Source organism: Cajanus cajan, chromosome 2 (assembly GCF_000230855.2).
Source record: "Cajanus cajan strain Asha chromosome 2, NIPB_CcT2T_4, whole genome shotgun sequence".
Taxonomy (NCBI): Eukaryota; Viridiplantae; Streptophyta; class Magnoliopsida; order Fabales; family Fabaceae; genus Cajanus; species Cajanus cajan.
In genome coordinates this window covers 60,941,250-60,967,331 of record NC_138518.1, presented here as the reverse complement: position 1 = coordinate 60,967,331, position 26,082 = coordinate 60,941,250, and the positions used below count along the sequence as shown (strand labels likewise).

At 30.6% G+C, this 26,082-nt stretch overlaps 2 protein-coding genes across 5 annotated transcripts; one reads left to right on the top strand and one right to left on the bottom strand.

The window, feature by feature from the left end:
* Window positions 1–6,149: 6,149 nt before the first annotated feature.
* On the top strand, window positions 6,150–13,366 carry LOC109813120 (WW domain-containing protein). Of its 3 annotated transcripts, none has more exons than XM_020377243.3 (11): window positions 6,150–6,440; window positions 7,293–7,388; window positions 7,916–8,034; window positions 8,769–9,511; window positions 9,632–10,692; window positions 10,823–11,032; window positions 11,562–11,641; window positions 11,827–11,919; window positions 11,996–12,069; window positions 12,153–12,285; window positions 13,020–13,366. In XM_020377243.3, the coding sequence occupies exons 1-11, from the start codon at window positions 6,356–6,358 to the stop codon at window positions 13,101–13,103; spliced, it is 2,778 nt and encodes a 925-aa protein (XP_020232832.1). In that variant the 5' UTR covers window positions 6,150–6,355; the 3' UTR covers window positions 13,104–13,366. The 3 variants fall into 3 exon arrangements, with proteins under 3 accessions (XP_020232832.1, XP_020232833.1, XP_029130162.1); XM_020377244.3 differs by having other exon boundaries at window positions 6,387–6,440; window positions 7,293–7,663; XM_029274329.2 differs by having other exon boundaries at window positions 6,387–6,440; window positions 7,293–7,723.
* Window positions 13,367–17,193: 3,827 nt separating this feature from the next.
* On the bottom strand, window positions 17,194–21,024 carry LOC109813123 (uncharacterized). Of its 2 annotated transcripts, XM_020377248.3 has the most exons (6): window positions 20,839–21,024; window positions 20,336–20,351; window positions 20,126–20,193; window positions 19,079–19,245; window positions 18,070–18,139; window positions 17,194–17,613 (listed from the first exon to the last, which is right to left on the bottom strand). In XM_020377248.3, exons 3-6 carry the CDS (start codon window positions 20,169–20,171, stop codon window positions 17,417–17,419), a joined length of 480 nt encoding a protein of 159 aa, XP_020232837.1. In that variant the 5' UTR covers window positions 20,172–20,193; window positions 20,336–20,351; window positions 20,839–21,024; the 3' UTR covers window positions 17,194–17,416. The 2 variants fall into 2 exon arrangements, with proteins under 2 accessions (XP_020232837.1, XP_020232836.1); XM_020377247.3 differs by lacking the exon at window positions 20,336–20,351 and having other exon boundaries at window positions 20,839–21,023.
* Window positions 21,025–26,082: the final 5,058 nt, after the last annotated feature.

The window sequence follows — 26,082 nt, the reverse complement described above, 5'->3', positions numbered from 1 at the left end:
AAGAGAAAATTAAAATAATAAAAAAAAGCATGAAATTTTGATGACCAAGATTTTTGATCGAAAAATTTAACGGTATTATTTTAAAATAATAATAAAAAGATACACATAAGTATTTTTTTGTAAAATTTAAAGCATATATTAAATAATAAATTAATAAAAGATAACAGTTTTATTCATGTGAAAGTTAAACTGCATTCTTTTTTTTTTAATAAAGAAAATTAAACTACTTTCAAATTTTTTAAAAATTAATTTCACCTTCTCTCACACAAAACAAAGTAACGGTTATTTATGCAAGTTGTAACTACTTTTTTCTCTTTGGCAATTTGGTTTTCACTGCATGTAACCACATTCTTTAAAGTTTCAAACTTGGTCATTCAACTTTTATCATTTTTACCAACATAGATTAATCAGGTTTAAAATTGCTACTATGCATCACATTATTTTCTTTCTATTTTTTTGGTTTTTTTTTTACTTTTGTTTTCTAGTAAAATTTTAAATGTATTAAATGTAAAAATTTATTAAAATAGGATTTTATATTCAAAATTTTAAAGCTATTAAGATAGTAATTAAGATAGTAAACTTAGTAAATTCAAACTTTTTAATATTTATAAATGGAGAAAATGAATTTTGGAAAATAGATAGCTAAAACTTGGATTTTTAAAAAGTTGATTAAAATTAAAATCATTTTAAAGTTAATACTAAGAGAAAATCATTGTAAAAAAAAGTAAACTTGAGAAATACATTGAATGTTTATAAATAATTTAATTTCAAAAAATAATTATTTTTTAATGGAATATTTTTTTTAAAAAAATTAATTAGAAGTAAATTTTTGAAATTTAACATGAAACATGAAGATATTGTCGAGTTTGGTTTTGATATAAAAATCTTATTATATGTGAAAAAAAATAGGAAATATCAATGGTAGAAAAAGAAAAGAAAAAAAAATGAAGGAATTAATTTAATAAAATTAGATGGGACTATTGCAAAATATCATAATAAAAGTATTGTTCTTCGGCGTGTTTTAATATATTCTAAAATTTAAATAGAAAAAGAAAAATATAAATTCATAAAAAAATGTTTCTGGATAAAGGGATCAAGATTCTGGGGGGTGAAATCTCAGGGTGGGGTTACACGTTTAAAGCAAAGTTTTGATTTTTATTTTTGGGAAAAAAATAGAAAAATTGAATTGAATGAATAAACGGACGGTGAAGAATTGATTTGATTCTTCTATGAAAGGAAACAGAAACCGAAACAGGACAGTGGACACAACCACACCATACCAAAAGGGAGAGAAAAAAGAAGAAGAGAGAGCCTGTTTCTCTTTATGAAAATTATCAACATAGAAAGGAAAGCACAAAAACAAAGAGAATCATGATAGTATGAAACACCAAAAATCAATCCGATGATGTAAAAAGATGAAATTGAAAATGAAAGCATGCAATGCAATTGACTCAAGAAACCCAAAAAACGTAAATGTGAATGAAAAATTGAAATGGTTACAGTGAAAGAGAGAAAGGTGTTGCAATGCAATGAATGGGTCTCCGAAATTTTGAATTTGCTAATTACATTGTGAAATTAAATGGTTACACTTTGGCCCTGGGAATGATGACACTCGTTACCAACTTTGTGTGCCTTCTTGCTATGTGCAGATGTCTCTATTTGTTTTTATTTTCAGTTTTCTTTTTTTATGTTTGTTTGGATGAAAATAGATATCATCACTTGAACGGGCTTGACATTTTTCAACAGATGACAGTATCAATAAATTATACCAAAAAAAAATACTAAAAAATTTGACCTGGGCATCAAGGGCTGAATTTCACGTTGTCAGTTTGACCAATTTGAACTTATATATGTCGAAGCACCTATAATGGAAGACAATAAATCACTACAACAATAAGCCATAAGGAAGAAACAACAATTCGCATGAATTTTTAGGATAGGTTTTGCTTTGCCCAAATCCAAAAAAAATTGTAACCTACAATGAAAAGTTATTGGGAGTTGAAGAGAAGTTATGAATGTGAGAGTAGTGGGTGGGTTTGGAAAGTGAAAGAGATGAGAGCCACATGTATGATTTTAAAACCCAATTTTTTATGTTTCCGGTTATATCCATATAAATTAAGGAAGACAACATATAGATAAAGGGTAAATTAGTCATAAAATTTGTGGAAACCAAACTGAAGTATCCCCTTTATCTATTGTTATAGATAATTGTTTAGTAGTGAGATTTTATTTTATACTTGTATTTGGACACTATAGACAGTGTGAGACCTGGCAGGTCGTTACACCATTTGCCTGCAAATCCGTTGGTGATAATGTGTATGACACCTCTATTTTTACCTTCAACATTATTTTGGGTGTTGACGTCCTTTCTTGAGAGGTTGCAGTCGTGCTTATCTCATTGATGTCAATTATCCCTTTCTAGACTTTATGCTTGACCCCAAGGGTGAACTTCTTGGAAACTGTCCTTTTGGATAAACTACTGGAGGTAGCCAACTCAAATGAGTTCTTTGATCTTATTGCGAAGTGCCCAACACTCTTTAATGGTGTGACCAATGATCTTGTGGTGTCAATACTGCTTGCTACAATTGACATCCTTATGAGGTTGTTTGAGTTTTGGGAAGATTGAGCATTTGCATGCTAAAGGCTTCCTCAAACACATTCGTGTGTGGAGTAACTAGGGAGTATAATTGTTGTACCTTGGTGGTTTGGTGGGCTGACCATTTTTTATTTTTTTGTTGTTGTGAGGGTGTAATCTGCTTGACCTGGGGAGTTGCCCTTAATGCTAGTCGAGGATTGACTTTTGTGTCAACTTGCCTTGTGTTCCTCCATTTGAATAAAACTGGCAATGCAAGTTCTTAAATCATTAATGTCTTTGGGTGCATGCCAATAGAAGCATTTGAGAAAGGTTTTTCCTTTAGTGTGTTTAACATGACAATAAAGGCAACTTGAGGGTAAAGGTATTGTATCTTATTAGTGATGATAGAGAACCTTTCCATGAAAGTTTAGAGTGATTCATTGTCGTCTTGTCTCATATTGAGCAACACATATATGGAAGTTTCATGAGGTCTGGTGGTAGTGAATCAGGCTTTGAATAACTATGCTAGGACGACATAACAAACTATACTGAACATTAGTAAACACATACCATAACAACAATGGACCTTAAAGCATTATGGGAAAAATCTTGCACATGACCATGTCGTCTTGGGTGTAGAGGTGCATTTTGGTTTCATACATGGCTAAGTGGACGTTCGAGCAAGTCAATCCATCATATGTTTTCATGATGAGATGCTTCCAACCTTAAGGAAGTGGCATGGATGACTGTGATGGTCGCCACCAAGCCATCTCAGGGGGATTTGAAGGGGGGAGTGGCTCTCCTCGCAAAATTGGAATTCCTACACGATGCATATGTCTTGGGATGATCTAGAAGGACTATACTTCTCCATTGTTGAGATGTTGGTTCCTAACTGAGTGTCATTGATCTATCGGCATAGGGCCTATAGTTGTTGTTCATAATGTGTGTGATCAGCTTCGTAGCACATGCAATCAGTCTCATATTGTTGGCATAGTGTAGCTAGAGCTTCTTTGTTACGTTTCTATGTGACTTTCATGCATTGTAGTAATTTAGCATCATATAGGGGAATATGTGAGTCTGTGGTGCTCGTGGCCACCATGGGTTCCATGAGTAGGATTGTCGTGGCCACAGAGGTGAGAGGCTATTGTTTAGAGATAAAACTTACGTTGCCATTTGTTGTGGAGATTCCTACTATGTTGTTGTTTATCATTTGATTTCAGGTGAAAACCATGTGTAGCTAAAGGATAGTTTTACTTTAGTCCCACGATGGGCGTCGAATGTTCTTATCAAAATTCGCAACTGCTTCAACGATGGGATGATATCTTCGTTGCTTCAATTTTTGTAATAGTGTGGCACCTGCAAAGACACTTTGATGCTTAAGTTAGAGGTTAGTCTAGGTTAAGAATGAGATTAAGGTAGAATGATACTTGGTCCCCATATATAGGTAATTTAATAATATTGCATGATTTTAGGAGATAATCTCACATGATATTTGCGATTATGCTTTTATGTGGTGCTTAATGGCAAAGATATTGCCTCTCCAATGTTACTCTTCAATATGTCCTAGGATTCTTAGAAATATGATGCAAGGATTGTCCCCTGACAATGCTTGGGTGATATTCAGGGTTTAGTGAGTTGAGTTCGACTTGGTGGAGTTATGCTCTTGAGGAGTTCGGCTCAACTTGACTGGACTGACAATACACAATAGAATTTTTAATTTAATATAATAATTTTTTACAGACAGTGTTGACTCACATTCAACTGGTAGTAAACACATTGACCAAATACCTAAACCAATTATAATTGAGTAGTGTAAAATTTATCAAACCTAACTCAATGACCTAACCCAACCATTAAAAATGTTATTGAGTTGATTCGAGTAGGTTCGATTTGTAGGTGAGTTATTACCCCTAGTATTTTGTTATCTTTGCTAATGACTTTTGTGTTTATCATATTGTCAAATAATCATTTCTAATGATATCCACAACTATATTTGATATCATGTTAGTATACTTAAAATAAATTTTATTTATTTATTTTAAAATAAAAATAAAGAAAAATATAGGGTCAAAAGAAAAAAAAAATTGCTCATGTTTTAACAAAAACAACAATTCCAAATTTTTGAAAAATGAAAAGAACTTATTTTTATAGGAAAAAAATTGCTCATTTTACATAAATAAAAACATATTTAAATTTTTTTAATTCCCAATAAATCACATCAATCGTACATCTTGTTAATTATAATCAAATTAATTATAAACATAACTATTTAAATCATGTTTGGAAAAGTCATTTATAAACATAACTATTAAACATAATTATAAACATCTTGTTAATTTCAACATTACCGATTAATGAAAATTATAATTTTGAGCATATTCTTAAAACTCAAGAGCAAGAGTGAAAAAATGTTAATATTTAGAGGACTAGTATAACTATAGATATGTGGGTAAATGCTATTTAGAAAGACATGACATTACGGAGAATTATTATTATTATTATTATTATTATTATTATTATTATTATTATTTATCCAGACATTGTTATTTTTTTATTATTTTTATATTTGATTCTTTTTAAATTTGAATATATGAAAAAAAAATTAAACTCTTATCTTATGTCAAAAATCTACGAAATTCTGCAAAGTTCACAAAGTCCCGCAAAATCTATTAAAATCATAACTTAAAAGTCTTTCAGAGTCCATTAAAATCCTTATTGAAAGTTTTATGAAATCCTACAAAATCTTAAAAGTCATGAAAATCATACAAAGTCTTTTAAAATCCACAAGACTTTTTTCAACTAAAAAAATCATTTAAAATCCTAATCCAATACACCCCCCTAAAGTCATAATTCAAACAAATATTTATGAAAAAAAAACACTTGTATATAAACTTTATTTTAAAAATTAACATGTTCATTCATGCAATATTGATCACAATTTTTTTTAATAAAGTCTCAAATTTAAATCTTATAAAGAAATAGTTATAAAATAATATCTTATTCAAGACAATAAAGTTTGTCAGATAAAAATTAGTTACTAATAATATCAATTTTTATTTTATTGTGTTTTTAAAGTTTTTGGAGAATTCAAGCACACTTTTCATTGATAAACATGTTGAAGGCTAACATGTGAAAACTAGTCATGTTTCTCACCGTGGGAAACTTTTTGTACCATTAAATGTATCATAAACATATTTTATGATAAAGTATTATTTACCACATATAATTATTTAATTAATATAATATTAAAATATGTATGTTAAGTATAATTTATATTAAAAATTTATTATTAAATTAAACATAATTATTACAAAATTTAATCTATACTTATATATTATTAATAAAGTAGATACTTTATTTTATTGTACATAATTTTTTTGACTATTTTAATTTATAATTATTTATTTATTTATTTTACTTGATATTCATTTTTCAAACTCTTTTCTTTTTAAACCAATCATTATTTTTATTTTTATTTTTATTTTTAAATAGAGTCACCAAGAGTCACTTTTTTCATAGTGCACGTAGAATACTTGTGTTATTGACAAATCAAGCTTGTAGAACTATTTTGTATGCTTTGAGGTCAAAGTTATAACTCTATACATCAGAAAGAAAAACCTATAACTTGTTCACGGGACTTCAGAGGAATCCGAATCCGATTACGCGGCCCGCAATCCAATACCCGACCCGTTTCCATCTTCTTTGTTGCTTTCGTTTTTTCAGATACTCAAATTCAAAACACTGCAAACCCTAAAAAATCCGTTTTGCACCACAAAGCGAATGGGGAAGAGAAAAGAGCGTCGCCTCGCCGCTCTCAGCAACGCCGGTCGCAGAGTCAAACTCGATCTTTTCGCGGAACCCTCTGGTATTCACTCTCTTTGCTTCCTTTTTAATCCTTTTTTCTTATTGCTTCCAATTCGGAAACCCTGCTTTTGCTCCTTATTTATCTCTTCAGATTATCAATTTATTAAAGTTTAAGGAATTTGTATATTGTTAATTTAGTCTTGTCAGACTTGCCGAGTCCAAGTCGTGTATTGTATTGCTTTTGCTTTCCAGTTTTGTTGTAGTTTATTGAGAATGAAAGTATTACGATTTGTATGTGGATTTTGTAATTTAGTATCGTGAGACTTATGGAATAGATGGTATATCGATGACAGTGACTTTTATGATCTTATCTTATATTTTAATTTTTGTTTAATTTGCTTTCTAGGATTTTGTTTTCATATTTTGTTGTAGGTTTTCTGGAAGTGGTAGTTATACGATGCGTATGAGAATTTGTTAATTTAGTGTTACGTAACTATAGAGTCAATTAATATAAGTGTTGCAGTTACTCTTATCATATATTGTATTGTATTATTTATTATTTATGTATATTTTTATTTATTTTATTTATCTTTTGATGCATTTGTCTCGGGCAAATAAAAATTTTAATTTTTTTTCACATTTGGGCTGAGTGCTTTCCATTGCTTGGATTTGTCTCTAAAATAATCAGTCTGTGGAATGCTCGGGCATGTTCCAATACTTATGGAGCCTGTGCATGAAACATGTTTTGCTGTGTTAGATTAGTTAGTGATTGGAAACTCTATGCTTTGGGTGTTGAGTGTACTGCACCTATGATAAAGGATGCTAAGGAATTATTTGCTAATCAAATTATGGAAGCGGTTTTTAATCTATTTTGGTGTTACATGTTATGTTTTTTAATTTTATACCTTTCCAGGAGAGTTGGGTGGCTCCAATAATCTACATGGTGATACTGGAGGAGATACTGATTCTCAACATCGTGATGGGTTACCCAATTCACCCTCTTCTTCAGGTGGGTTCTGTCAGTTTTCTCAAAAGGACTATATTTAGAGGACATGAGTGCTCAACATTAAATTGGTGGAAATATGGAACTATATATACAAGACATGTTTTGTTGTTTGCCCCCAAGAAACTGTTCTCAGACTGTAGGGCTGCTGTGGTCTTGGGAGCATTCATTTCAGATGAGGTCGGCCCTGCCACATTGAAATATGAATGACTCCTAATCGTATTCCCCCCTTTAGCTGCATCAAGGGATTTCTGAGGTTCAGACAGTAGAAAGTTTTATCGGTTCGTATGTTTCTGGCTTTATTTGCTTAGTGGCTTACTGACATTTCCCATTTGTAACAGGTGACTCATTGATACAAGCTAGAATGCTTGTGAATCTTCATCCTTTAAGTTGTTTTTGGTCTTTCTTGTCATTTGTGGCACTTATTTTAATAGTTTTTTGATCATTTGGTATTATTTTCTAATATTCTTGATATGGCATGGTCGATAATCCAGCATTTTGTAGTTTCTAACATGCTGGTATGTTGTCTCCAGGTCCACAACCACAGAATCCCCTGCTGCTACTTGGGCAATATAGTGATGATGAAGGGGATGATGGGTCAAGCAAAGGGCTTAATGATGCAAATGTGCAAAGCCCCATGCTTAATGAAGAGGTATTCTACTAACACCATCTGTATTCTAATTCAACTTTGATTTTGTCACAACAGATATGTATCTGAGCTTCTTATTTGTGGTTGACCTTGTGTGGTGCTTAAATTAATATTGTTGATCTTAATAATCTTCCTTATTGATTCTCTTATTGTGAAAAGGGGTTGTGCCAATACTGGCTGGTCCAATGTTAGTGTATTGTTTGAATTCCCCTGGGTGTAACTATTGGATCAATTAAGCATAATATACTTGGGTTATTTGAGCAAGATCCTGTCTTCCTGATGGATATAAATTACCAATTTTCCATGTCTCTAAAATTTGTTAGCAAATTTGTAAATTTTTCTATAAGATTCCTGTTTTATTTTTTACAGTCTTTTGCTTGAGGTCCCCTTTTCTGATGTTGTAATACAACAATTTTTGCTTTTTTTATTGGAGGCTTATGATTTCCAATAATTTATGAATAGTTCCTTTGATTGAAATCCTTTTTAGCATATCTTGTTTCTAATATCATATGGTATTCATATTTATATAGCACTATCTAAAAGTATTGACTATGTGTACTTATTTTTGCATTTCATTGCACTATTTGATATATAGGGTATATTCCTGCACCACTCATGACAATTAGTGGAAGTATTGTCTTTGGAGTATGCAAATAGTACTTAATCCTACAATGATACAATGAATAAGCTATGTTTTAAGTATTATTTATACTTTTCTGTTTTATTTTGTTTCTCAGGGTGTACTGGATGAAGGATCTAAAGATTTGGACGTCAGTGTCCCTGTAGATCTTGTTGCTCAGAATAATGGACAGCAAAATACTATACAAAATACTGCTTCACTTGATATTGAATGCAGTGAAAGAAGTGAAAGTGATGGTGCTGCTGGTAATTTGCAAAATGAAATGGTTTCCAGAGATCAAATATATGTTTCTGAAAGTGTTGATGAACAAGTTGTCACTGATGTTGGTCTCGGGTGGAAGATGGTGATGCATGAGGAAAGCCAACGCTATTATTACTGGAACATTGATACTGGGGAAACTTCATGGGAAGTGCCCCAGGTCTTGGCTAATGCAGATCAGTTGGCTAATGACACAATAACGCATGCTTCTGTCAATGATAAAACAGAGAGTGCTGCTGTTGGTAATAGTTCCAATGTGCTCTCAGTTGCAACTCAGGATGCTTCTGCTGCTTCCATAATTGATGGTTCTTTGGAAGCCTCAGTGACTTCTCATAAAGAATTGTATGGTCATGGGTCCCAAATAAATGGAGGCAGTGTTAAATGTAGCGATCAAAATCAGGTTTCAGATGTTAATGGAAATAAATTGACAAGAAATGATGATCATATGAATTTATCCGATGAGGGAGATCCTTCATCTGTTTCGAAGTTTAGTGTTGAAGAACAGCAATTGGACATTGATTTTGCTTCTCGTCTTGTCAAACAGAGTGAGAGTTTGTTAGAGAAGCTGAAATCACTGAAAAAGTAAGTATATAACTTTAGCTGCTCTGCATCATTTATTTGCAGTATTTTGCTTGATTTCATATTATATAGTGTGAAGGCTTATTTCTTCCAGATTTAAGTAACTAATAGAATATTATACAGGTCAAATATGCAAGGCCAAGACTCCTTGTCAAAGCACATGCTCGAGATTGAGATTAGGCTCTCTGATATAAGGTCTCTTGCACCATATGGATCATCTCTGCTTCCGTTCTGGGTGCATTCCGACAGAAAGATAAAATTGCTTGAAAGTTTAATCAATGATGATTTGTTGCAAAATGCTAATTCTGCTTCTGATGAAGTTGCGGAAAAACTTGTCCCTGCCTCTGAAGAATTGGGTGACCAACAGAATGACTTGGGACAAGAGTCAGAGATAGATCACAATAATCACAAACGGAGCCTTCTTACTTCTGATGTTTCTAATAGATCTCAGTTTGATGCTTCAGCTGAAATTTTAGAAGATATCAACAATAAAATTTCTACCAATGATCAGGATGTTCCATTGCATAGTTCTTCTGGTAGTCATATGGAAACAGGTGTAGACTTTAATTCAAAAGTTGAAGCAATTATAAATCCTCCGGAACCAATTCATAAACATGAGTATAATGTTGGTGAAGATGATGATATGGATGTTGACATGGAAGTTGAAGATATAAATTCCTCAGGCAACACTACTGTCATCAATGTGCCTGTTGCAAAGGATTCTGTGCAAACAGATCAACTGGTTCAGTTGAATCCACCCATTGACTACCATTCTGTGTTGCTTGAGGAGGGTGAGTTTGTTGTTCCTCCTCCTCCAGATGATGAATGGATCCCTCCACCACCCCCTGATAATGAGCATGTGCCTCCACCACCACCTCCAGACAATGATCAGGTGCCCCCTCCACCTGGTGATCCACTAGCACCTTCTTATAGTGCTATTCCGTCATACACAGAGACAGGGCAGCCCCTTTCCTACACTCAATATAGTCTATCTTATCCTGGTGCTGCTGCTGAATATTATGGGCAGACAGCTGCTGAAGTCCCAATCAGTAATATATACGGACAAATTGCTATGCAACCGCCACAGATCTACTATAATAGTGCAGTTGCTAACATGTATAGTGAAAATCCTCAAGTTATGATGAATCCAACTGACTCTGTTGCTTATTATGCAGTTCAAGATGGTATGTTTGTGTTGGTACTTATATCAGTAGTGAAGTAATTTCTAATTTTTTATTTACTATAAATATTCTTTTCTGGCTGAGTTATTTCAACATTTTTTTAAAATCAACTTGGTTTATTTAAAACTTTCAGGAGCTGCTTCAAAGTCCATACCTGCTAATATTATTGATTCTGGTGTTGGTGGGGTTGATTGGGCATCAAGTGATGTTCCGTCCACCTCATGTAGCATGCATGCACCTGCAACTGTTTCTGTTGATGAAGGTGTTTCGTTGCCTGCAGCTGCTGCTGAATCTGCTGCAGAAATTAGTGCCCCATCAGTAGTTTCTAAAGCCCAAACAAAAGGTACATATGCTTATGTATGTCTAGTGTTACTGGTTGGGTGATCCTGTTTCAAATTTAGCTGGTAAAGTTGAGGGAGACATTGGCCTTGTTGGCATTCGAGGGTTCTAGGACATATATTCCTAGGTTGTTCAGTATTATGTCTTTCAGAATTGATCATATTCTATTACAATTACTTTGTATTGTTGGTTGAACCTTCTTCCCCCCTGCCTGAGATGTGCTGATCCTGTAATATTAGTGGTTTATTTGTTAGCTTGCCTTTCCATATATGGGTGGTGTGGTTAATTCATGGATGAAATTTTTATTTAGTTTGCTGTATAACAATGCATTTCTTGTGTTGAATGTCGGTATCTATTGATTATGATATATTTATTTCTCAAACATCTGCATACACGCTTCGTAATTGCTTATATTTTTTCATCCATTTAAATTTTAAATGTAATTGTTGAATGCTGTTCATGCCCTTGTGAAACTACATGATAAAAAGATCCCTGACACTCTGATTACTCAACTTCCCCCTCCTTGTTCTCAGTTGTACGCACTAGGAAGCGAGCAGTTGCAGTTGGATCCTCTTTAAAGTCTAATAAGAAGGTTTCAAGTTTGGTAGATAAGGTAGTTATTTATTTATTTTATATTTATTTAATTTTTATTTATTTATTTTAAATAAATAGAAATATTAAAATTTTCTAGTATTTTTTGGATTTCATACTGTAGACTATTTCCTATTCAATGTGGAATTGATCTTTGTTTCTAATATTTGACCTTTTTGCATTGTTTCTGTTATTTATTTTTATCAGTGGAAGGCAGCTAAAGAGGAGATGCTTGAAGAAGAGGAAGAACCTGATAGTGTGTATGAGGCGTTAGAAAGAAAGCGCCAAAGGGAAATAGAGGTTTGCATGTGGAGCATAACTAAATATAATATTGCCGTTTTCCAAATTTTTGTTTATCAAGTTCCTTCGCTTTTAGGATTGGCATGCCAAGCAAATTGCAAGTGGAGAGGCCAAAGACAACGCTAATTTTCAGCCTCTAGGAGGTGATTGGTATGGGACTGCAGAAACCTTTAATTTCACATCCACCCGTTATCCAGTTTACACACAATAATTAGATTTCTTGTTTTATTAAGGCGAGAGAAGGTCAAACGCAAGAGAGCAAAAGCAGCAAGTGAATCTGTTAGTACACCACAAGATGCAATTGAGAGTAACCAGCAGCAGCCAAATTTGAGTGAACTCTCTATCGGTCTCCCAGCTAATTGGCAGGTGTGTTTTCAGGGTCCTTTCTAATTTGCTTTTTGTGAAGAAGAAAACCTCATTTATAAGCAAAACTTTTAAGGAGGATAGCTCGAAAAGATTTCTGACTACACAATTTATCTTTCTTATTTAACAAAGCTAATTTGTTGTGACCACTTTAGAGTTTTTTTCATTTTCTCAATACTAGTAAACATGGTTTTAAGTTGCGGTTGACGGTTGTTGCGATGTAAATTACGATCGTTGCAGCATGAAATTATTAATTATTTGCATTAAATATAAACAAATCTATAATTATTGATATATCTTTTATTTTTAAGGATTTATACATTTTTATTCCTTTTTTAAAAATTTCTATTATTTTAATGAATAATGTAAAATTCAACAGCGCTGTGTTGTATGCAACAAGGTAGTTTACAATTTATCTTTCTTTTTTAAAAAAGCTGATTTTATGCAAACTAAGGAAATTAGTTATCTGTATGAAATTTTACTAATTCCATAACATATTTTCTATATTGTCCTTGTTATAAATATCAGAAGTAGTGCCTACTTAAAGATCATGCATTAAAGATAGGATATTATAAGGAAAGTATCATTAAATGAGACAAGAAATTGAAATTTGCGTATATTTAAGAAAAAATAGTTTTTTTTTTTTACTTATAATAAAAATAGAGGGAGTATGAAATTGTTTGTAATGATATTATATGATGACATTTTGATTCTATTTCAATTTTTACTTACCTCAGGTTTACTGGGACAATAGCTCAAAGCAGGTTTATTATGGTAATACCATCACGTCGGAGACAACATGGACTAGGCCAACAAGATAAGCAGTGGTCATGTACACAGGGGTTTTGATGCTTAGAATATTTTGTTTATCTTTTCCTCGTTTTGTATTACCTTAGAAAAACCATGATGCTTATCTTTGATTTTTTCCTGCCACTATATTAAAATAGCACAGCCTAGTTCTTATATTGAGGGCGGGGTGGTCAGAATAGCACCATGGTAAATACTGTTATTCTGGAGAAATTTTTTGTGTATAATCCAAAGAAAGGGAAGGGATGTTAATAACAAAAAATGCCTTTAAGACCTAGTTACTAACGACAAGTTTTGAAATCTTATATGCATTTACGACCCATTACGCGAAGTATGAAATTTATGGCTTTTTTTTTTTTTTTTTTAATTATATATTTTTGGATAACTTGGTAGGTTACTGGAAATGTATAGGGGAAAATCAATGGCAAGTTAAGAAGGAATATTTATAAATTTTTTTTAAAATTAGGTTGTAACAAGTTGGAGGACTCTTGGTGGATGGGTAGCATGGTTATAAATTTTCTTAAGCTATGGATTCAATAAATAATTTTATAATTTTTAACAAAAAATAGTTCCTAGTTATTGTTTAAATGTGACAATGTGTTTTTTCAAATTATCCCTCCTTTTTGTGGGTTATCTTAGGGTGAGTTCGTTCCGCCTTTGACTGAATAAAAGAAATTTAATAATTTGTACATTTCAATTGTTCCATAATTTAATACACCTTTATAATCGTTATTTATCAAGAATGATGTGATATTTATTATCAAGTGATTGTTTCTCGAATATATTTATAAAAAATGATGCTTTTTTGTTTTGAAAAGAATATTTATATAATAATGATGATTTAAATATGTTTTAAGTTTCTTAAATTGTAAATTTATTTTTAGTTTTTAAATTTAAAATTGATGTTTTTATTTCTTATAATTTTAAAAGAAATTTTTTGTAATCCTTTTATTTTATTGAAAAAATTTGTTATAATTCTTATATTTAAATTTTGTTAGAAAATTTGTTAAATATTATTATATAAAATTTATTTATTGATGTCTTTGTTAATGAAACTATTATATTAAATATAGTAAATATTATAGTTAATATTGTATAATTATCTCAATCAATTACTTATATATATGTTATTGGTAAATAAGATACAAACAATAATTTTGATAACTATAAAAATTAAAAATAATATTTAAATTTGAAGGACTAAAAATAATATTATCTAAAATTTGAGAGACGAAAATTACATTTAAGTTAATAATTATTTTTGAAATACATTTTGAATGATTTTTGTATTAAATGATGCAAACAATTATTAAGTTAATTTTCTCAAATCTATATTTCGTCAGATGTTATAGTTGGACGAATCAATAACAAATAGTTGGGGATTGCATGAATAACTTCTCACGTAATGTGTTGTACAAATTTTAAAACCAAGGCAGAATCAAGAGAGTAATCATGTTGACACTTGTGTTTAATAAATGAAAGGTAGGTAATATGGAACTCGCATTTAACTCCGAGACGTTAATAGTTTCTAAAATTAGAAAAAAATGTAAAATAAATTCAAATAAATTGTTGGACTTGAAATGTATTAGTTAGGGTAACCTTTGTAGTTAACCCAATTTTAATTGTTTAGTGAAACAGTGACGTGGCATGTTACTTATTTGCCACATGTAGGCCACGTATACTTATTGAAGATCAAACGTGACAAAATGATATTATAGCTCATAAATTTTACAATTTATTATCATGATAATCTTGAAATTGTATAAGTTGCTATAACTCCCTAAACTTTAAAAGTTGTTATCATTAGTTCTTATGTTTGGTAATCTTAAGTTAATCCCAAAATTTTATGTGTAGCAAAAAAAAAGAAAAAAATCAGCATGGAATATATATTGAGCATACTGGTCTTTACTCTCATGCTAGTATAACTACACAATAAAATTATTGTAGTACTAAATGTTTTAATAGATAAAATCAACCAACACCCCCAAGTATGTGCAAAAATCTGATTGATGGAGTGATATTTGATTAATCAGAAAATTGTCCATACCACCTTTAAAGTTTTATTTATTTATTTATTTAAATGATATACATATTTTTAAATTTTTAAGTGAGTATTAACCTTATTTATTTATTTATCTAAATAGTACATAATCTTATATAATTTCTTTTGAAAAAAGATGGATGTGCTACTAGTATCACTAGGTGAGGGAGGATCCTAATTAGGTTAGCACCCCGCCTCACAACTATCATATATTACATATCATATACTCAAATAGTAAGGAAAATAGAAATACAGGTGAGCGGACCAAACTTAAATCCCATTTTTTATGAGATTTAACAGTAGTTTATGCTTAGGCACATGAGGGAGAAAATCCTCATGTTCTTCTTTGGATGCATAGTCAACATCAACTATTGCAATAAAATCCCATTTTTTATGAGATTTAACAGTGGTTAGTAGTTGAACTAGTTATTTTTGCTGCAACATTTAACACTATTTGTGCATTGTTAAGAGAAAACAATTTGTTAATACTAGTGTCAACAATTGTATCAAATTTGATCTCATTCAATTTTAACTCTTAAATTATATTATAAATATCATGTATATTGTGATTTAAAAAATATGCAAACTTCAATGAATAAGCTGAAAAATTATTTTTAAAATTGAAGAACAATAATTTTTTTTATAAAAAAATATAGTATTGTACGTAATTTAAAAATGAAAGATAGACATATATATATATAACAGGCAGAATATGAATTGATTTTTAATTTTTCTCATTTTCTCACTTTAACTAATGACTTTATTCTAAAGACGGTGAGTAATTTTTAAAAAACAGAGAAAAGATGTGTTATTTAAATAGACTTTAGGAGACAGAAGTGTAATTTTTCCTTAATTAATTGATAATATAAATATAACAATTTATATTAACAACTCATGCATGCAAATTAAATTTATTGTTATTATTATTTGAGACAAATATATTCACTTCTCATATAGTTAGGACAATTACATCTAGATCTTATTTAAGTAATGAATTGTTTATCTTTTTTTAGGAGTCGTGTATTGACTCATAAATCAACATTATAATAAACCACTTAATCAATCACCTCTCTTATTTAATCAATTCATTTGAGATATATTAATTTAATATTTGATTATAAATTGATAAAAAAATTATATTATAGTTCTTAATTGTGAACTTTGAGACTGTGTATGAAAAAAAAAAACCCTCATTTCCCCCTCCTATCTCATCTCTTAAGAATTCATAAATGTGGTAAGGGTTTACTTTCTCTCCTCTTACATACGTAGAATCCATTTTCACTCGGTAGAACATCTCCAAACTCTTTTCTTTTAGCACGTCTCCTCTAATTGCTGATGCCATTATAGCATATGATCATCGAATATAGAAACAATTATAGAAGATAAAAATAAGAAGTTTAAAGATGTTCTCTGAAAATGTATCATAAGTAGAAGAGATGAGAAGAATGAGAAAAAACTTGCGAGCAATTATGAATTCTTGTGAGGAGAGAAATGAACTGAGTATTAATAAGATTTTAAAAAACCCTACATTAAATTACTATAATATCTCAAATGAATTAATTAAATAGAAGAGGTGATTCAATAAGTGATAGGAAATAAGATCCTAAACCTAAATATTATAAGTCTCAGTGAGTTTAAACCATCAATAAACGACATAGTTTTTAAAAAATTAAAGAGTACTCCTTTCAATTATGAATATAAGCAAAAAGTAATTAAATAAATCACGATATCTTAAAAAATTACTTTTAACATTTAGTTACACTATTCTCATTTAAAAAATAACCCAATTTCTTAAATTACCTCCTAGAACTTGATATTAAAAGTAAAAGGATTCATTAAAAATATAATTTGAATTAAATGAAAGAGCATTTATTACTAAAATTCCCGCTGAGAAATGAGCTGCTTTCTAATATAATATAAGTCAACATAGACAAACGAGGTAAAGAGCATTTCCTAGTTTATGGTGGCCCATAGTGTTCCATCTAATTATCATTCTAATTTGTAACATCCAAGTCAAAAGGCTTAACTACTATAGTAACACCGAGATTAAACACATACAGATGTAACTTGTAAGTAATATGATACTAATTATTACGATATTTCCTTCCATACTAAAGTTTCAAGTGCTGTTTAATTTCTAAAATACAAAAATTCTGCGCATTACATCATCTTAGGCAAGCACAGAACCTCACTCGACCCCAATATGATTATATGAGAGAGGAAATTAAAGAATGAAGCAGCAAAATACTTCAAGCAAAGCATGCATTTTTGGTGGTGGCCAATTCTTCACCTTCTTCGGTTATCCCTGTATGTGTCTTCACTTTCCTTATCCTTTAAGAAGCCAAGGAAAGCAAGAAACCCAAAAAAGAAAAATCCACCAGACCAGTTGCCTCCACCCCCACCTCCTCCACCTCCACCATCGTCGTCGTCACGAGGCGGAAATCCAGTTCCACCGTCGTCAAGTTGTGGTGACTTCTCCTTGCCTGAAAATTGAATTGAAAACCATGATGTGTAATCTAAAATATGTTTTGGAAGAGTCTATATGTAACAAATAACATTGATATGTTTCATAAGGTTTTCATGAGTAAAACAGAAAAATGAAGCCAACTTTTTTCTGAAGAACTTGCTCAGTTTTCCTTGTTTGAGGGTACTTCTTTTAGAATGAACAATAGGTACTTAATTATTTGTTAAAAATGGACAAATCATTCCAACAAATGGAACACAGGAAAATTGCAACAAGGGAAATGCCCTGACTAAAAGGACTTAGGGTGTGTTTGTAAAAAAAGTTAAGTTCAGTGTAACAAACGTTCACTCCAATGAGACAAAAGAGTTGCTTCTAAATTTGTGCATTGGAACAAATGAAAGTCTGTTTAACACCTTCCAAATGGTAAACCAAACGCACACTTAACAAATCAATAATGTTGGTCATCAGCATTTACCAGGAACATGAGTAATTGTAGGAGCCTGGCGAGTAACAGTTTGAGTTTGCTCTGCACCACATCTTGCATTCTGCATATGTCAAGGAGATTAGTAAAGAGAGTATTGTATTTTTTTAATTATTTAGAACATGTGTTCAATTCTAAATATTTGGGGAAAATAATAGCATGAAAAATGTCTGCAAGGTACGTGACCACAAGTAGGCATGACAATCTAACCCGCCTCCGTGGGTACCCGCCCGAACCCACCCCGATTTGGATGGGGAAAACCTGTGTTTATCGGGTTCGGGTTTTCCCCGATTGATAAAATCGGGAGCGGGGGCGGGAACGGGAATGTTAATACCCGCCCCGCCCCTGTCCCGTCCCCGCTTAATAATATAAAAAATTATTTTTATGTATATATAAACCAAAATTAGAAATATTTATATGTAAAAATTTATATTATTTTACTTTTCTTTTTTTAAATTTGTTCATATTTATTTAAAAGAAAAAAATTAAAAAAAATAAGAACAGGGGCAGGCCGGGAAAACCCGAACCCCGCCAGGGGCGGGGATGGGTACCCAAATTTTACCCTCGGCGGATATTGGGGACGAGGGCGGGGGCAATTTAAATTTGCGGGGGCGGGGGCGGGGAACGTAAAACCCGCTCCCGCCCCGCCCCCGTTGCCATGCCTAACCACAAGGCAGCCTAGAAAGATTTAGACAGAAAACATAGATAACACATCAAAACATGTAAATCTTGGATGCACATTAAGTATGACATTTAATGCCTTAAAGCAGTATGCCACAAGTCAAAATCAATATACAATATGAACTTTTCCAGTCATTCCTTTCAGGTCTCCAAAATGTCCTAAATGACCATCAAAGAAAATTTGTCTCTAATGAAGTTTTCTTTAAGTGGTATAATCAATATCAATATGAAAAATGTATTCGAAGTTAGGAAACTAATATACTACTTGAATGTGAGGTAAGGAAAGCATCAAATATGAACTTGAGACAGTAAAGAACATTACCAAAGCTGCAGCACATATTATAGTTGCTGTCCGAATAGAATGAGCTCTTGTGCCAAATGGAAACTGCGTACAACTTGAAGATATTGAATTATTGATTGTCTGTAATGGTCTTGGTAACCTACACGTCGTAATGACATTCTCTTCAATGCGGTGGCCACCTCTTCTCACTGTTACAATAAAATACAACCACTTTACTATCATGAAATGTAGAAAATTGAATTAACTTTTCAATCATTTTGGAGACTACAACTGTACAAGGACTTTGGATCAATCCCACCTTTAGTAGGAAAAAATAGAATGGCATTAGGGAATGGAGAGGGATACATTGATTACTGTAACCCCGTAAAAATAGAGAGAAAAAAATGCATATGAAAGCATTTTTCATCTAAAATTGTGTATGAAAGCAGTCGATTTTACACCAATGTGCACAATGGGACAGCATAAACCTTCACCTCATACTGAATCCAATCCCTCAGGCAATCAATAAATTAGATTTAAATTTTCAAAGGCAAAAAGATGATCCTATAACAGGAATAGCTTTGGGTACACTTGATACAATTTTTACAGCCCAATAACCAATTTGGTTCCACCCATAACCCAAGTTAATTCACGAGGGTTTTTTTAAAACCACCCATGAGATACACATGAATTACGTGTAGGATCATCATTAATATCATCATACTTGCTGATGGATGGGATAAAAACAAGAGATTCCAAACATGGATATGCTTATCCTTGGATCATAAAGCAATGAAGCATGCATTAAATTTGTTTCCAGGGATTGGTCAATCGAAATTCAGAGTTTGTTGGTGAAATCACCACAACTGAAAACTTCTGTTACCAAGTTCTCACAAGCTTATAAACTAAAACGAGATACCAACTATTCATCAAAAATATTGCTCCAAGGATTTCTCTGAGAAGGTATTGTGATGCTGATGCAAAATAAAAGTGATGAGCAACTGTAATTTTCTTAACTCATAATCCTATATCTAAAGACAATGTCTCAGTTTAAACTGAAATGCAAAAAAAGTCAGAAATGATCAGTACCTGGTGGTAATTTGGGCAAAGATGCCACTGCACTAGTAGCCAACATTGATAACTAGACAGGAAGAGAACTGACAATAAAACAAAAATTAACTTTAGAAAATTAACTTAAGAAAATAAAGATAATATCATTAACCAATATCATAAGGCGGAAAAAATTGTACAACAAAGGGTATCGAAAAAAAGACAACACCCAATCAAGGATTGTCATACCTAAGTCTCCAACAAACTTCCAAGATGATTGTAAAAGACCAACCAAAAAAAAAAAAAAAAAAAGAGAGTCAAGACTGGATTATACAGGGTTTAAATTGAATGATAATATAAAATTATTTTATGCTGATAGTGCATCAAAAATTAAAACCCTATATCATATTGCAAGCTCAAATAACATATTCAAACAGAATTGGCCTCAGCATATTTGAAATTCTTTTCCTATGCCACAAGTACGAAACCCCTTAAACCTATTTCTTCAAACTCAAACTCACAACATCTTCCAACACAATTAAAAAATATAATTATGCAACTCAAGACAAACACAAACATTATAAGAGCAAAACTGCGGTGTTTTCAATGGGGTTATGAATAAAATAAAATAAAAATTTCAACTGAAACTGAACCGGAGATTTTACAACACAACCAACCATAAAGGGTAGCCAAAAAAAGCATCAAAATTGAACCTTTACGGTGATATCACAGAAAGGGGCAAAATATTGTACCGTATGAGGCGGAGCCGTCGAAGTCTTTCGAATTCGCAGGTTGTCAGAAGAAGAAAGTATGGAGGGATTGCGAAATTGGGGGCTAAAGGTGCGAAGAGGAAACCCTAATGGAAGAAGGGAAGAAGACGATAGAGAGAAGAACCGAATTGGTCCTAATTCACAAGAAACCTTACAAACTCCAACCACATCTTTATTTCATATTTTATTTTATTAATATTATTATCATATTATCATATACTTACCCTAAATTATACTGCTACTAAACTTTTTTGTGTATCTTTAGAGTAAACAGTTAAATTATTCCTAAATTTCGAAAGCCTTGTAATATTAATTTTTAAGATTAAGAATTTGAAAATACATTTTAATTGTATAAATTCGCATTCATAATAATTTAAAATATTTTTTTTATTAAAATGAAAATATTATATATATATAAATTAATTTAATAATAAATAGTTAATTTTAAAGACTTATTAAGATGTTTTAAAGATTTGTTTGACAATTTATTGATTTTAGAAATTAATATACCAATACTTTCTAAATTCAGAACCAAGTTTAATTATTTTTAAATGGATAATGCATAAATATCTTATAATCTCATTTAGTTATATATTCTTACTAATATAACTTTATCATAATATATTTTCAAATTCAATCTCATTCTTACACATAATTAATAGAAAATTTACACCTCATAAAAAGTTAAATATATGTTAGTTTTATTTTTGTTTTGAATTTCATTTTTGGTTTCTAAATAAAAATTTAACTAATTATAATCTCTAAATTTTTCTCTTAATATTTTCAATTCTTGTACTCAAGTATCACTATTGTATAATGACATGATAATCATGTTGGTAGTCATGTCACCTATCACATAATCAATAAGTTTGACTTTGCTACATGTAATTTTGTTTTGTAAATTATGTTTTTAGTCTCATATTTTACGAAATTTATTTTTAGTTATTCAACAATTTTTTTTTAAACAATCTTAGTCTCTCATATTTCATGAGATTCACTTTTAATTTTTAGATTGATCTTAGTCTTTCATTTATTGTACATCATTGTTTTTAACCTTTTTTATCGGGTATTATCATTAAACGATGATTTGATAACCATGTGACTTATGTAAACTACTAATTTGACATAATAGACATATGATAAAATGTTATTGGTTTGAAATGTTAGAAAATATCTCAAATTAGCACAATTTTATCATATTTGCTCCATCAAACTAGTAATTCACATGGTAAGTTACATGATCATCACATTATTACTTAATAATTCACTTGTTGAGGAACTAAGTTAAGTAATTGTCGATGTAATAATAAACGAGGTACTAAAACCAATCAAAAAGTTATTCAAAGACTAAAAAGGATTTTCATGAAAAGATGATGGACTAAGAATCTAAGACTAATAAAAAATAGTTGAAGGATTAAAAGTGAGTTTTGTGAACAAACAAAAGACTACAAACATAATGTATAAAAAAATTACATGTGATTGTTACATAAAATTTATTAATGGTGTGACAATTCACGTGACTACTAATATGACTGTCACATATTCACTTAACGATGGTACTTAATAATAGAGACAAAAAATATTAACAAAATAAGAGTTTCGGAACTAATATCCATTATTTTTTAGGAAATTAAAGTAAAATTAAAAATATTTAGAAATTAAAAATATATTTAATCTCAAGAAAGTATATTCATTTATTAGATTTAATGTGATTCATCTAATAAAGATATGAAATAATTAATTTTCTTTAATAAGGATTTGATTCTAAGAATTATGTTAAAAATATTTATAGATTAATCTTTTTTTTTTCCTTCTCTTTCTAACCATTGGGTTTGATAATTGTTGATATTATTGTATGTGTGTGGAGATTATCTCTTAAACATGCAGTAAATTGTATATTAAATAAATTTGATTTTTTTATCCAAACTATTGCCATCATGCTAATATTTTTATACATGTTTAGATAAATTTTTCTGTAAGTACTTATATGAGAAAAAATGAGAAAAAAAAAATGAAATAAGCTCATCCAAAAACTAAAATTAACTCAAGCATGACTAATTTATAGATTTTTTTTTCATATTAGTATTTCCAAATTATATTTTTATATCCAAGTCAATTTTATCTCATGAAAAAAGTTCTTTATTTTCTCCTTCATATTTTTTCGTTTAGAAGCATTTATGGAGAAAATTTTCTAATCAGGCCTACATCTTTTTAAAATTAAAACATAAAATAAAAGAGATGAAAAGTAAAAGGTAAATAAAATTAGGAGTATATAGTTGGGGGATAAAATTTCAATTATGATATAGAGTGAAATTCATATGTTATAACACTTACAAGATGTTGTTTCATTTTAAAATCTTTTTAAAAAACCATAATTAAAATAAATTCAAATTTTAAAAATTAATTAAATAATTAATATTTGGTTAAAATACTAATTTGGTCTCTTATAATATTTTAAAGTTTCAATTTAGTCTCACATTAATTTTTGGTTTCAATTTAGTCTCTAATAATTTAAATCACTGCAATGTCGGACCTTCCATCCAAATTTCTTAAACGGAGTTAACTTTTGGCCACGTGGATGCCACGTAGATGCATAGGTGATAAGGTCTCATGTCCTCCTCCTTCTTTAATGCATCTGGAACGTCCCGTCTGAAATTAGAACGACCAGTTTTGCTTGCACTCGTCGTGTGTTAAATTTTCATCTGGAACGAGACGTTCCAGATGCATTATTTAACACACAACAAGTGCAACTAGAACGGGTCGTTCCAGAATGCCAAACAGATACATACGTTCAACAAAATGCAGCAATGTGGTTCAAAGATTGAAAAAAAAAATTCATAACATAACATAAATTCAAAGACTGAAATATATGGTTCAGAGACTGAAAACAAAAATTTATAACATAACATACACTAAGAAAGTTCAAGAAATTACTGAGGAGGGAAAGAAAACCATGTCATTTCATCCTTGACTGTATAATGCCGCTGATTTGGTAGTAAGTGGTTCACATCCAGTTTGGCTAACAATGAAATAAAACATGTCACCATTGTCCTTAGTGATACACTGCATTGCATAACAAATATTATAATTAATACTTCTAGGAGCTCTTATATCCTGCAATTGGTCCAGAAATGGTGTATAGCCCAAATATTTAGCAATTGAAGTTATCAATCCCCCATTGACAATATTACCAAATCCAGTGTTTGAAATGCTTTGTATCTTGGGTTTTTTTTCTTTGCACGAATCACAACCGTGATTTAGAATCACGGGCGTGAACTATAATCATTGACCGTTTGTGGTTGGTGTTCTGGAACCAGAATGGCCCGTTCTGGTTTTAGAACAGGCCGTTCCAGGTACATTAAAAAAGGAGGAGGAGGAGCACATGGGACCTTGCCACCTATGCATCTACGTGGCATCCACGTGGTCAATAGTTAATTCCGTTTAAGAAATTTGGACGGAAGATCCAACATTGCAGTGATTTAAATTATTGGGGACCAAATTGAAACCAAAAATTAAAGTGAGACTAAATTAAAACTTTAAAATATTATAAGGGACCAAATTATTATTTTAGCCTTAATATTTTTATTTTAACATTATATCATAAAATAAATTTCAAGATGTTGTCTCATATAATACACTTCACAAATTCTGACCTAAGAAAAGATTTAGAGACTGAAGTGATAGTTGGAGCTCTCTTGTTGCCTTTTCTTCATCCTTCTCCATTTATGATGGATTTTTGTTCTATATTTGTTTATGAATTACTAAACATTTCATTGTTGAGGTTAGATGAAACTAAATCGACTTGAATGTATACTTAATTAGTGACTCATTAATCTATTTTTATGTTCTTTTATTAGTGTTCTATTTCTATGTTTATTGAGGATGAGACTAAAAAATAAAATAAAGTTATTATATAAAGTAAAATGATTTAATATTAATTTTTTTGTTAAACAATAATTTATAAGTTTAAATATGTTTTTACTCCTTATAATATGTGCAAATTACAAGTTTTGATTTTGGTTCTTATAATTTTTTTTTCTTTATTTTTCATGCTTCTAAAATTTGTAAAATTATTTTTGATCCTTGTAAAATAAATAAAAATTAGTTTTGATTCCTATAAAATATTTTTCTTTTATTTCTATCCTCTAAAATTTAAGTCATTATTTTTGTTTACTGTTGATCATATATAAATATATAAATAACATTTGTTTTAAGAATCTATAATTTTTTTAAAAGTGTCATATGCTGACAAAGTATCACACAATTATGAATATTACTTGGGATGATCACTTGACTTTCTAATAAATACATAAATAGTTAACAATGATAACATAATAATAGAGGCTAAAAACATAGTTTTAAATTTCAGAAGAATGAAGAAAAAAAAATCACAAGGGCCAAAATTAAAAATTGTTCATTTTGTAGGTACTAAAAACATATTCAAATTTAATTAATATTTTTAAAAATCAAATTTATATAGAATTTCCAAAACTAAAAAGAAGCACAGGAGGATAAGTGTTTGTAGTTTGTAGGGATGAAGAAAGGTCATTACATTTACAATTATGAAGTGAAATTGCTTTTCTTTGAACTATTATTTGCGTATATATACAAAGTCCATATCACCAATAGGTTCCGTGATCTTAACCTACAAAGGTAATAGAAGAAGAGAAAAGTACATGGTGAGGTAATTGTAATGTTCAATACTTAACCGTGTAAAGTAGATACATCATACATGCATGATTAAGTAGTTGAACGTTAGTGACTATTTTCTTTGATGGTATTTATCATATGGTCATTGCGAAAGCCAATGCATGAATTGTTTCTTGAATGCATTGTGTTCCTGATATTACTTGCATTATTGTAGGTATTAGTATAACAGCCCCGAGTACAACTTGAATCTTCGATCTCTTTAGAAAATGTTAAATTTTCAGTATTAGGTATTCTAAAATTATTATATTTAATTCGTCTGTTTTAAAGAGTTTTTTTTGGAAGAAAAAAGGACATGGGTTGTTTATTTAAAAGTAACATGTGCCAACATTATCATTCCTCGCCTTCAAAATTAAAATCCTGTTATTGGTTAGATATAGGACAAACAATTTTTAATGTCAATAATGTGATCAAATTGTTAGAATAGTAGATTTGAGTCTAATTCAATCCTACAAAATCGGCTTGTGTGATTATCCCTAAATAGAGTCTCCAGGTTCTGGATGCATGCAGGAGCCCAAA

What these genes read in the sequence shown, in the direction of transcription:
- LOC109813123 (XM_020377248.3), bottom strand. Translation starts at nt 20,171, where the DNA reads ATGTTGGCTACTAGTGCAGTGGCATCTTTGCCCAAATTACCACCAG. An exon ending in TAATATGTGCTGCAGCTTTG is followed by an intron (nt 18,140 to 19,078) that starts GTAATGTTCTTT and finishes TGACATATGCAG; the next exon opens with AATGCAAGATGTGGTGCAGA. An exon ending in TACAATTACTCATGTTCCTG is followed by an intron (nt 17,614 to 18,069) that starts GTAAATGCTGAT and finishes TTCAATTTTCAG; the next exon opens with GCAAGGAGAAGTCACCACAA.
- LOC109813120 (XM_020377243.3), top strand. Translation starts at nt 6,356, where the DNA reads ATGGGGAAGAGAAAAGAGCGTCGCCTCGCCGCTCTCAGCAACGCCGGT. An exon ending in TTCTAAAGCCCAAACAAAAG is followed by an intron (nt 11,033 to 11,561) that starts GTACATATGCTT and finishes CCTTGTTCTCAG; the next exon opens with TTGTACGCACTAGGAAGCGA. An exon ending in GTCTCCCAGCTAATTGGCAG is followed by an intron (nt 12,286 to 13,019) that starts GTGTGTTTTCAG and finishes TACTTACCTCAG; the next exon opens with GTTTACTGGGACAATAGCTC.